The 12821-nt window shown below is 45.7% G+C and overlaps 1 protein-coding gene across 7 annotated transcripts in view; it reads right to left on the minus strand.

The window, feature by feature from the left end:
* Positions 1-318: 318 nt before the first annotated feature.
* Positions 319-12821, minus strand: part of LOC144146937 (uncharacterized) — a 60872-nt gene continuing 48369 nt past the window's right edge. For all 7 annotated transcript variants that reach the window (XM_077678897.1, XM_077678898.1, XM_077678899.1 and 4 more), the window contains 3 exons: positions 9714-9801; positions 5103-5308; positions 319-719 (listed from right to left, as the gene is read on the minus strand). In XM_077678897.1, coding sequence (XP_077535023.1) covers positions 511-719; positions 5103-5308; positions 9714-9801 — 503 coding nt within the window. In that variant the 3' untranslated portion in view covers positions 319-510. The remainder of the gene's footprint in view (positions 720-5102; positions 5309-9713; positions 9802-12821) is intronic.

Here is a 12821-nt window from a genome sequence, read left to right on the forward strand (position 1 = left end):
ACACACCGGCTGCAGAAGCTAGACGATGTGAAAGAATTAATGGCATCTATTTCGTTTCCAAACTAGCTCGGCGGTCCTTTTGTACCCCTTCAGCAAGTCAACAAAGCAGAGACATCTGCGCAATTGAGTAACGCCCACTTTAAAAATTAATTGGGCAGGAGACTCACCGTTTTGACAATGGAACCAATCAACATCGATGCTGTAAAAAAGCAGTTTTCAAATACCAACCTTTGAGCAAGCTCACCACGTTTTTTGGTTCTCTCAAGCTGTAAAGAAACACAACAAGCCACTGCTTTGAATTGAAACAAGACATAGCAGTTGTTTCCCAGAATATGCATTTATTGTACGCATCATTATATCACTATTTTCGCTCGGATAGAAAAAGAAGGACAACATAGTGTTGTGAGTTCTTCAGCGAACACGGTCGCCTGGACCGTCAACGTCGGCGAACGGGGGACACAACACAGCATCAGCAGTGGTGAGATGCGCTGCGTGTTCAGTTGTCCCCCTTTAGGCATGTCCCCCCGCAGGCGACGCGTCTCCGCCTCTGGAGGGTCCTGGCCTCGGGGACGGACCTGCTGGAGACGGCGTGCTGCCCTTGCTTTTGTGGCCACGGCTACGCCAGTGCAGGAAGTTCATGAGGGTTGTGTAAATGGATGAGCCCGTCGACCGGTCCTCCTCGCCCCAGTGATGCGGGTGGTAGTCGGCGCCACTGTGAACTGTGGAGTTGAAAGGGGCAAAGAGAGCGAGAAAAATGAAGCAGTGTGAGTGCATGTTTCGACCAAACGATCCAAATTGGGATTAGTCCCAACTATACTTGGGTACAAGCTAACAACGGCTATAGCTCGTGTAGTGTATCACTCCACCGAAGTGACGGCGCCACGACACCGATGCGCGCGCACATGCTTGGCAAGGATATTAAGCTTACGCGTGGCATCCACAGCTTTTCCTGACGTAGTTTGTTGTCGCTAATTCAGTCAAAACAATAACGAAAATGACTCATGCGGCGCCCCCAAATACAGTTGAACATTGTTGTAACGTACTCTGATATTGTCACGTGGCCAAAGACGACGCGGTTGTCTTCAATGGAAACACGTTTATCGGAGCAAACGTGTGCTCCCCTAACAACTCAAAGAATACAGGCGGCGAAGCAGCAGTCAACGAAGTGACATGCGAAGTCGAGCATCGACGATTCGAATGCCGCGGCGTTTGCTCTGCAGGCTTTTATCTTTCGGCACAAGTGTTTCTGGAACCGTCGATTCACATCCAGAACTTTGTAGATCACAGAAGATTATTCTGGGCTAGTGACGTTAGGGTGAAACAGTCTGCTTATCTGAATGTGATAGCCCGTGCGGCATAAAAGTAAAGAATGTAAGACGCGCTTCGTTTGGAACGCAGATAACACAGCCGGGCGTGGCCCGGCAGTAAAAACAGAGAATAAATAAACAAAGCCATACCTGGTTCGCGGCAATATAGGGAAGTATCGGCTATAGCGAACTAAATACATACTTTGGTTGGTCACAGTTTATTTCAGTGCCATTCTTGAATAAGAAACTGAAACCGTGAGAGCGCGCGATATCGGATATAACAAACAAACATTTGACCAGGAGGCTGAGAAGCTAATTGGAAAAATCTACCATAGTCCTAAACTGCAGAATTACACAGGCCCTTCTGTTGGTGGGCACTGTGGAAAACTTCATCCAGCTCAGTGCTGTGCGTATCCACCAGACGAAGATCACATCCTTCATCAAATAAATGAGGACGCAGTCCTGTTTTGAAAGTAACTCTCTTCTGGTGTAAGTTCACGTATACTAATGTTCCGGTTCACTGAGCTCGAAATGGAACAAGCAGAAAGGTAAGGGTTAGCTTTGTATAGGGGGTTGGAAGCCTCAAAAATGCATTTTTATGTAAAGAATTACTGCGCGAGACAGATTGTCAATTTGCTATAGACGATTTTTACCTCTACTGTTATAATAAATCTTGGTTACAACGAACTCATTTACTTTCCCCATACTACTTCGTTATAGCGAGGTGGTACTCGCATTAACAAACTCGAATTACTCACATTAACCCACTCCAACTACTTCCGTTAGCGTTGAGCGAAAGAACAGCTGACGACGGTGACGGGGTGAAGGAGTAAGTACAGTTGTCTTTCTTAAGTTCTACCACAGTATAGAATGGAATCGCCTTCCTTCTCAAGAATGCATACACTAGTGGCAAATGCGTGGTTTAGAAGAAAAGCCGAACGTGGCTGAGTTTGCTTTGCCTTAGTCTTCCGCGTCACTAGTCTACGAGAGAAGGCTTATCACGCGAACATTGTTAACTGCACGGAGAATTCGTGACGTAGCAGGGATTTTAAATAAAAGCTTCTTATGGCTTGTGTTTTGGAAATTTTGGCTGTGGTAGCACATGCCACTTTGCGTCTGAGCCTACTTTATTGCAAATTCTTAGAAGAAAACCGCCGTTGCTATCATTTGATCAAAACAATTCGCGAAAACTTTTCATAACAATTGGCAGCAAAGCTGACCATCATTACACTTAGATCCATTTACTTTTTATGAATACGGCACAGCGAAATTGTAAAAGCTGTGCAACACCATTTTGCTGTCAATGCATTTGCTCCAGCAAGATGAAAACGAACAGCCCTATTTGCCTTCTAGTACATAACAATATTCCTTCGAAGTTTCATTAGGTCTAATCACAAAGTCGCAGTCACGGCCAGATGCGAAAATGTGTATGTACATAATCTAACAATGTTTGTGTAGTGTTTTATATACATCTACCTCCACGGACTGAAATAGCACCTAATATTTTTATTTTCATATGCCTTAATATATAGAGACGGATGAGTGGGAGCAATTATGCATCGCGCCGAACTCGCTCTTTAAACGCGCTCATGGAGCGCCACTTTGTAATCTTCCAATTGGCACCTTGCAAACACAGATATTACATGTACGGGAGTCAACTGTCAAATTAACATGCTCCCGCCACCTAGGGCGCACATGTAAATTGCGCTGACGAACCAGTAGGTAGAGTAGGCGGCTTTCGAGCAGATTTTCGGCTCACTTTCCCAAAATTAATGGTACAAGAGAAAAAGAGCTCGCCTTCTATTTCAGATAACCTCCCTATCAGAAAAGATGCCTGTGCACATTGCTTATTTATCCAGAATGATCGTCTGAATTTGAGAGTGGTAGAACTACCCCTAAGGTTTCGTTGAAGCAAATAGTGAGGCAACAGCCCCAGTTCTCTACTCAGCTGCACATAGTTCAGTGAAGTGTGTGTCCCATACAGTGGACGGGCGGTGTCTGTTTATTGTAGCGTCACTACATAAAGGTTTTACAAGGAAGCTGTATATGCTCTCTTTTCACATACAGTGTGCATTGATAAATCGGCGTGGACCGGAAATTTCTCGCATCCAAGAGCTAGCGTATTGTGATTCCTTCTTCAAGGGCTCCTGATGGGACGACTTGTCGCGTGTTTTCTCGTTTAGACTGAACGGCTTCCGCAGCGGCCATTTACTGGTGTCTTTCAGATGTAATCACCCGCACGTCACCGATTGCTGGTTATGCATGCACGCGGGGGGGAAGAGGGGAGGGGGGTTAAAACAGTTTAAAGGCGCCCAACAGTGGTAGTGAAACCCTAGTACGGGAATCCATGAGTTTCCCTAGCCGTCTTCACCCTGGGTCAAAGGAAGGGCCTCGTTCTCCAGTCGACTGCTGGTCAACAGTGTCTCCCACAACTCATCCAAGAACTCAGTAAAGAGGGGTGGTAGGGCTGGGTTCTTAGCGCGAACTAAGTAAAGAGGGGTGGAGGGCTGGGTTCTTACCGCATTCCATAACTATGTGTGGGAGGGCACCTAGCTGTGGACCAAATTTGCATTCAGCAGTGCACGGTGTTGGTAAAAATAAATGCATTTAGACTGGGTGTACGCGTGTTCCACTTTGAAATTGTCGGACTATGATTTCCTAATTTTTGCTGAGTTTTTGCCTGGTGGCCCGCAAAAATTGGGTAATGGCGTGATAGGTAAGAAGGGGTGTGGGGGCTGCAGGGATTTGTGGGGCACGGTGGGTGAGTTCGTGACCCTGTCCGTGGGTAAAGCTGTTATGTTCTACACAGAAATGTTCAGGCGTACACATATTGACATCTCCGCAAATAGGTTGGTAGCGTTGAAGAACCCGGAGTATTGTTGGGGCAGCCTCCCCGACAGAAAACTTCGGCAGGCTGCCTGTAAGTGTGTATGACTTCGCTGAAAGAATAAGTGAGGCCTAAGGCAATGGCGAGCTCTTCGGCGTCCCTAGCCGAGGTTGTCCGGATTGACGCGCATGAAATTAGACTGCCCCAAGGTGTAGCCAGTGCAACCAAAGATTCGAAGATTTTGTTTCATCAAGACTATGAATAGGAAGGGCGGGACTAAAGGCTCCTCAAGCGTGACAGAGGCCCCAGCCTCCTTTGGTACAGTACAATGCATAAGCAAAATTTACAAGCTGAAAAATCTGGTGTGTGAGTAATAACAAACATAAGCAACCTGTACACCACCAGAAAATAAAGAACAATAAGAGTAATGTATAATAAAATACACTATTGTATATCACACCAAAGTATAAAGTGAAGTACAGGAAATCCGTCTCGGTGTATGGTACATCCCAGTGATTGCTCTACATGCGTTCGTATACGCTTGGCTTCGCGCAGTCCTCCGCTCGAGATGAAGCTTCGGATTCATTTTGTTGGGGACCGGACTCACGAATATATATTTCCGCCATTACTCTGCGAAAAGGTCACAATGAACATGGCCGGCGATATTCCAGTTGGTGTTACAATGTGGAAATCTCCCCACCCGACGCGACCTGAGTAGCGTCCTACTTGGTCAAGAATCGATTCCGCATGCTACACAGAAAGTAAGTTGCCTACGACGTGGAAGGAAAGCAGACAGCCCGTGTTTCTGCGGCCGAATAAAACTGTAGTCGTTCCAAGTTCCATTCACGTCACTCGTAAATTGCCAACACTTTTGTTTTGTCTCGTGCGCTCCTTAGACTCCGTCCAGCATCACCGGCCATCCTTCTCCACAGAGTGGAAGGGCAATGAATTTCTTGGTTATAGCTTACCGTGGCCTATCTTTGTGATGTAATGCCAGACAAACTCGTCGGCTGAGCGGAAGCGCTGCAGGTCTCGCTGCATGAGCGCCAGCAGCTCGAGCTTGCGCTGCCACTCCCCCGTCGGGTTGGGCACCGTCAGGTAGTCGCTCAGGTGCCCGCACAGGTACGCCAGCCACAGCGCGTTCGTCTCCGGGTGGAACACGTGCCAGCGGTCCCTGCACGCGTAGGTCGATATGGTGGGGTTTTGTGGAGGTCTTCTAATCGTAAGTATAAGCGGGGTAGGTGTGACGTCACTCTGCGCCAACGCTGGCTTAGACAGGTAAAATCAACACCATTTTCGGATTATTCAAGCTGATTGACTCGAAATTAGGTAGCCGTAAAAGTCATCTTGGGGTCCACATACGCAACACCATTTGAATAGGACCGAAACTGCAAAAAAAAAAAAAAAAAAAACAGAAAAGAGCGCAATTTTTGGGAATAACGTATGAATAGCAAACCAAACTCTGTAGCGTTTGCTTACTTCGCTGTTGAAGCACCCAAAACTATTGTTTTTACTTAGGTTCGGGCTGTGTAGCATGTATTTTAAAAATAACGAGTGTTTTACGTCCCAACGCTACACCCGGGCTATGAGGCACGCCCTAGTGGGGCGCTCCGAAATAAATTGATCAATCGGCGGCAGATAAACTTACTTTCCGCCTGCAACATAAATATGGGTGCCCCTGTAGGTATCGAACCCACGTCCTTGGAATCAGCAGCACACCGCCTCAGCCACTGAGTCACCGTGGTTGGAGGTAGAGTGTAAATAAAATTTTATACACACTGTGGCTGTACCGTTAACCGCTGGTGTCACGGAGGCTGCCGTCAGCAGAAGTCGACGGGGTGTCGTAAGCGTAAGGGACTCTATTTGCTGTAATGATATTGCTGGTGATACCACTTGATTGATTGATTGATTGATTGATTGATTGATTGATTGATTGATTGATTGATTGATTGATTGATTGATTGATTGATTGATTGATTGATTGATTGATTGATTGATTGATTGATTGATTGATTGATTGATTGATTGATTGATTGATTGATTGATTGTAGGGTTTAACGCTCGGCCACGCAACGCAGGCGATGAGGCGCGCAGTAAAGGAAGGCTCCGGATTAATTCTCCACACCTCGGGATCTTTAACGTGCGCGCAAATCTCCTACCCATAAGCGTTTTTGCTTTTCGCCTCCATCAGAAAGCGGCCGCCGACGCAGCCGGGAATCGAACCCACGACCTCGTGCTGAGCAGCGCAATGCCTTAGCTACTTAGCCACCGTGGCGGGTGGTGGTGGTGGTAGCACTTCAGCTTTCGTACTTACGTACGGTTGTCAAGACAGCTCTGCTGCTGAAGATTTTTATCAACCCCTTCCCGAATAGTTATTCCGTTTCCGTGGCTTAGAGGGTAAATGCTCGCTCACTTCCCGAATAGTTGGCACAAGTTTGACTAGCGACCCTGCAGCGTGCTTAGAATGCTCTGGTGTGGCTACCTTGCCAGGACTATTTGGTGTCAAAACAACTTGGCGATGACTGCTATGAACGCGCGGACATACGCATGTACGTTCCGTAAGAATTTGCACAAGCGGGCACGGCCTACTTCGCTGGAAGTTAGCTTTTGCTACAAAGTTGGTTTTGCCAAAAAGCCCGCCCATTATCTAGGGCGGAACGTCCTGTTGTGACAAAACTTACAGGAACAGCGCAACGCCCTCTGTTAAAGATTTCGATCAGCCGCCTTTCCTACTACTGTGGGCTGCCTTTGTGCCCGTTGTGTTGCAGCTTCCTTATCCTCCTATTCAGGTATCTTTTCACAGACAGTGCTCCATTCCTGATGATGGCGTTCAGGTCTGATTAGGGTGAGAACGGGCGCACTCGCACACGAACGTAACATATCTGCTTGTTCTGAAATTGTTGGCTTCGCTCTGGGATTAGCGCTTCCTCGAAAGCTGCAAATGCCTCATCGGTGTTGTTTGCTGATGGGACACTGCAAGTTATGACATCACGTTCGCCATCATTTGTGTCAGCCCCTGTCCCCTAACCTGCAGTTTTTAAGCCAGCACTCTGTAGATGTTTGTTGCTCCCTTATGAGGCAATTTTTATCTGTGCTGGTCCGCAGAATACAGCGAAGGACGTGGCCATGTCAGTGAAGTGACGCTTGTTCAGAGTAACTTTCCCCTTAAACTAAAACATTAAAACTTCAGAGGGAAGAGATAGCGGACGTAGGCGTCTAACTACGTCTGCGTCTAACTTCGCTGCTTTTTGAGTACACAAATTAAAACTTTAGAAGATGCGTATAATCTATATTTACTAACGGTGTGGAAAATTTGATACTAAAATATGCACTAAATTCAAGACTTCATAAACATTTTCGGAAATGTTTTTCAGAGGTACAGAGCCCAAACTTTTTCTATTTGTGTTAAATGCCTCAGGGTTTCTTCTGAACCAGAATAATAATGGTGGCAACAACCGTTGATTTGTAAAAAAACATTTACCTAGCACGAACACAAATTTTAGTCATTTAAAGCAAAACAGTGCGAAAAAAAAAACGATTTTTTATGAGAACGCGTTTATTCTGGTTAAGAAAGTGTAAATACCATTGATAAAGAACTCCCAAAAACTATTTCAGAAACTCGAATTTTTCAAGAGGAAACCTTCAGGGGAAATGCTGTTTCGAGAAATACCACTTCAAAGTTTTGTTTCATTTTTTTTTTCAAATTGTCGCTTCTTGCAAGGATTCTGAGAAAAGCGAGGCCATACAACTAGTACAGTGCACTTTACGCGTGAAAGATGGCACTAATCTGTCAATAAAGAAACCAATTAGATGTGCGCAAACAGAATGATAAACGACCGACCAGGCGTAAAAAAAAAGGTTCGCAATGCATGCGCAACGCTATTTCAACTAACCCAGCGCCATTGCAGCATTTTCAAAACTGAAGAAACATTCAGCTAAGTGAGCGCTATATTTGTAAGTAATTTTAAAAGTAAGCACCGTTTACTCATTTTTAATGAAAAATAAAGTACACACCACTGTGCACACACAAAACTTGCAGTGACCAGGCGGGGCCACATGGAGGCACGTTTGGCGCAATTTTTAAATGAATTCCGGTGCAAATCGGAGGATACCACTTTGTGGTTATGTTTCCAAAGAACGTTATCATATTTTCGCACTATAATAAAAAATGCTTAGCCGGTCTTGCCCACTATCCCCCCTAATCGGGACATGCTCGATCTGGCGTTCGAGCGTGCTGTCTCAGGCTGACGTTCCCCGTATGTCATTCCCTCTGTGCCGGATGATGCCCAAAATATTTTATAGAAGTATGCTAAAACAGCTGGAACGCTCCCCAATCAAGATCCTCATGCTGCTCGGAGCTTAAAAGTCCCCCCAAAAGTTTCTAGGGTTTTTGGCGAAAAATTAGCTCCATTTTCGTGCGGCATGCGGTTGGTGGACATATGACAACAAACCGCCTCTCTGTGATGGCCGGAACATACACAAACCGATTCGCGCCGATATTGAAATTTCGCTGATAAGCGGGCCGTAAAACTGTTAGACCCCTAAGGCACCAATCGAACAGACACTACATAGTTACTGCTTCAAAATTGATGCTATGAGATGTCTTCACACGGTGCAAATATGCGGTGCTTGTAAGACCCCGTTGCCGCCACATCACTTCAGTTTAGGCTGGTCAGTTTTTTATTTTATTTTACTGCAGCGTGCCGGAAGGATGAACGGAGCGTGATTGACAAACTTTGAAAACTATGCGGAACCATTTTATTGATTCCTATTAAAATACGGTGCATGGTGCATGACGGCAACATTATGGCACTCCAAAATCGAACACATAACGAGAACGACACGCAGATGCACATGCGTGTTACTTCCTTCCTGTGTGGGTCTGGTACCAGCACTCCGCTACGTCGAGCTGGAAGATAACTTCACTTAATGCTGAAAGCTGCGCTGGTTGATGCTGATTCAAATTTTCAGTTGAATTCTAGCTATCGTTCAGTCTGCTTCTTTCTTGGTACGTGCCTTTTTTGGCTGGTATTAAGAATCCTTCACTTTATTACTAACGGGCACAAAGAGACCAATTAGTTTCTCGTGCTCATATTTTGGGGCATTAAAATAGAGAAAAATGAGCATAGAAAATCCTTATTATAGAATGATGCCCATATGATGGCTAACTGTGCCTTTTTGGTGTGCGGGGAAGGGCACCTTGAAAACTGTTGAAGGAGAACTAAGAAAGATTAAGTTTAGGCCAGCTGGTAGACTGTTCCCTCATAACGGGCTGCTTAAAGACACACGAGCCAGGAAATAGCGTTATTGCTTCACCAATTTCATTGTTCACGTGCCTCCGAGGAGAACGCCAAAATGAGCAGTTTAAACTGTTGCCATGCGGGAAATTTACGTATGGGTACAATAAATGGTGCTCAACAACGGCACGAACCAGCAGAAAGACCTTATAGAAGAAAGCATCAAATTACAGAAAATCTTCTCCCCTAGCAGTCGTGGTTTCAAAAGAGAAAACCCTCGCAAAGATTCACGTTTTTCCGTAGGCAACCGGGCTACAATCTCGTTGCGTGAGGTTTTCTTACTTGATAATCCGCTCCATAGTGAGGTAGATGGCAGTCTTCTCCTTGTACACACAGTTGTAGTTCCTCATGCGCAAAATGATTTGGTCGTCTGGAAAGATAAAAATTTGCTACTTAAAAGAAGGCCCTTAAATTCATCATGATCATCAACATCATCGTAATTCCGCACTGTGACTTCCTTGTTACCACAAAAATAGACCTGAGCGAGAACCCTCCACATGGCCTCTAGTTTCCTTAGGTTATGGGCTGGAACTCAAAAGGAACCATTGGTGTTAGTAACAGCTCAGGTTTTGGCGAATCAAGCTCATGCAACTGGTGTGTATGTTCTTGAGGAGCCGGGTCGCGTATTCCCAAACCATATCCCGTAGGGGCCCAGGCCGACCACACCCCCTAAGCAGGGGCGCAGCCAAAGAGATTAAAAAAGTTGCAATTTTTTAACCTCCTTGGACGCAGCACCGTGACATCTCTACCTATATGTGCGCGAATTCATGCGAGGTGGATTTCTGCTTTTTCCCCCCTCCCCTCGTTTCGACTGCTTGGCAGGCGGCCGATGGTTTCGCTCCGTGGGCGGGGCTGGCCTGCGGCGCTGGGGAAGCTGACGCACATGTGGTAGAAGCTAACCTTTTGTACCTGAGCCCCTGATCTCATTATACACGGTCCGGAAACCAAACACCCTCATTGAAAGCTCATTCTACAGCACACAGAAGGGTATACAATTGAGTTGGGTGCTCTTTCACTATATACACAGCTCAAAACACGATTCGGTGCTGCAGGTAAGAATTACAAGAAAGGCAGCCAATTACCCATGACTACATTTACAAACTGTCCTTCTCTTGCGGAATATTACAGCTGCATGAGCTGCTACATTTTGGCACTTTCATAAGCACTATTACATTGAATTTCGTTAACATGAACTTCATTGCATTATTCTTTGTCAGGAACAGTGCCACTAAGGAAAACATTGACATTTTGTTAACAGCAATGGAAGGTGTGAATCGTTCTTGCAAGGGTGATACATTGATAAGAAAGACACCAGCTCAAACGTACACGTTTTACACTCGGTCATGAATTCTGCATAATATACACTGCTGGTCATAACAATTTAGGGAAACAATATCGAAAATATATACCAACCAAGGGCTAAGTAATAGTTGGATTGTACAGCAACTGAAGTACTCGAGGAGTTTGATATATGTCTTCTGTACAGGGCTATTGACCACAGTCTCTTCACTGAAGCCACCAGGCCGAGTTTGATATCAGTAATCATGCGTGCTACCACTCACGCTGTTGCCAATGTCGATTAGTTATTTTAACAATTTGTGCCTCATGCACACAGAAATTTTGCTGCATAAGATACGTTATTTATAATAGACAGCTCCAGCAGGATCCCAATGGCGCTGATGCCCCCCCTGTAATCGGGAAGGCACACCAAATCGTTACCACTTAATTTGGCTCTGTCCATTATTCGACCGTAATCGCCACCAGCTTTTAACTCTAGGTCCCGCCCCTGCGACTGAACAGGAACATGTTAGTCGGGTCCGTGACGATCCCACCGCACTAGAAGCAATTACCGAGTACGCCCTTGAAAACAGACTCTACAAATTGGTGTAGCAGCCTGGCCGACTTTCCTGTTCGGTATACAATGTCAACTGTCTGCAGCGTGCACTGTTTTCAGTGTGAACCCCATTGTCCACAGTGTGAACTGTACATTTAAGTGTGAACTGTGTGTTTTGCTGCCACTGACTGACTTTAATGTGTTCATTTTTCGATTAGGACCCCAAGACTGCAACTGTGTTCATTGTGCGAGTTGTGACCTTCCCCTTTTCTCGTCATCCTTGCTCCCCCAGGGCTCCATGGCCTCTCATTTAATGCAGTGTTACACTCACTCAGATACGTATATTCTTTTCGCTGGGACTAATTAGTTGCCCGTGAGCTTGAAGTCACGGTAGTCGCAGCAGAGATAAAACTAAGTAAAAAAGGTATCTCCTTGGCGCACTATTTTTACGATACTGATCTCGGAGTCCAAATAGCGGCAAAAAATTGTCACTTGTAGAGATCCACTGATGGGTATAGATGAGCAGTTTGTGTCTGTTTCCTGCGACGCATTTTTAGCTACCACATATATATATTTCTGTAGTGTCTGGCATTTTAAATCGCCAGCATTGTGTCACAGCTCGTGCCTCAGCTGTAAGCCACACACACGCAAAAAAGTATACAAATGTATAAACAAGAAATAGCAGGAATAAAAATATAAACAGTACAACACAAGTTGCCCGCGGAGCGAAACCATCGGCCACCCGCAAAGCAGCCGAAACGAGGGGAGGGGGAAAAAAGAAAAAATCCCCCTCGCATGAAGTCGCGCACATATAGGTAGAGACGTCACGGTGCTGCGTCCAAGGAGGTTAAAAAATTGCAATTTTTTAACCTCATTGTCTGCGCCCCTGCTTAGGGGGTGTGGTCGGCCTGGGCCCCTACAGGATATGGTTTGGGAATACGCAGCCGGGTCTTACCACAAGTCTCAGAATGCGATATATGGCTCCAACAGAGAAGAGAGGAAACGGGGCTACTGCTTACAGTCATACGAACGTTTTGTTAACGGAGACGACAGATATAACCGCCAAGAACATGCGTAAAGCAGTCTGCCTTCTCGCCGAACATTTGCTCCCTGCTGCCGCTCCTCCTTTTTAATACCTTCTACTCCAGAAGGGCCGCTTCAACCTGTCTTACCAGTCTCAAATTTGTGGTGAAGTACAGATTACGCTTTACCACCAACCAGCCGGCACTTCCATTTCACTCCAAAACGCTGATATCGCAAGTACAACATTATTTCGCAAGAACAATTGCGACGACTAATGTTCACGATAAGGGAAATACTGTACATTTCGTCATAACGCCGTCCCCGCGACATTCTGATGTGGTGGTTTTTTAAAAGCTGTGATAACTTGCTTTTTGTTCCCGGCAGATGGGTCCGTAAAAAAACTTCGTAGAAAGCGACAGTTTGAAAAAAGATTTTATTCTGCGGAGTCTTATTCACTGTTTTGTAGGAAATATAAGCCGAGTAGCACAGCTCAGTTGACCCTCAATCGGTGAAGGGTTGGAAGTCGGGCGAGT

Source organism: Haemaphysalis longicornis, unplaced genomic scaffold (assembly GCF_048455015.1).
Source record: "Haemaphysalis longicornis isolate Haplotype H1 unplaced genomic scaffold, Haemaphysalis longicornis Haplotype H1 scaffold_7, whole genome shotgun sequence".
Classification (NCBI taxonomy): domain Eukaryota; kingdom Metazoa; phylum Arthropoda; class Arachnida; order Ixodida; family Ixodidae; genus Haemaphysalis; species Haemaphysalis longicornis.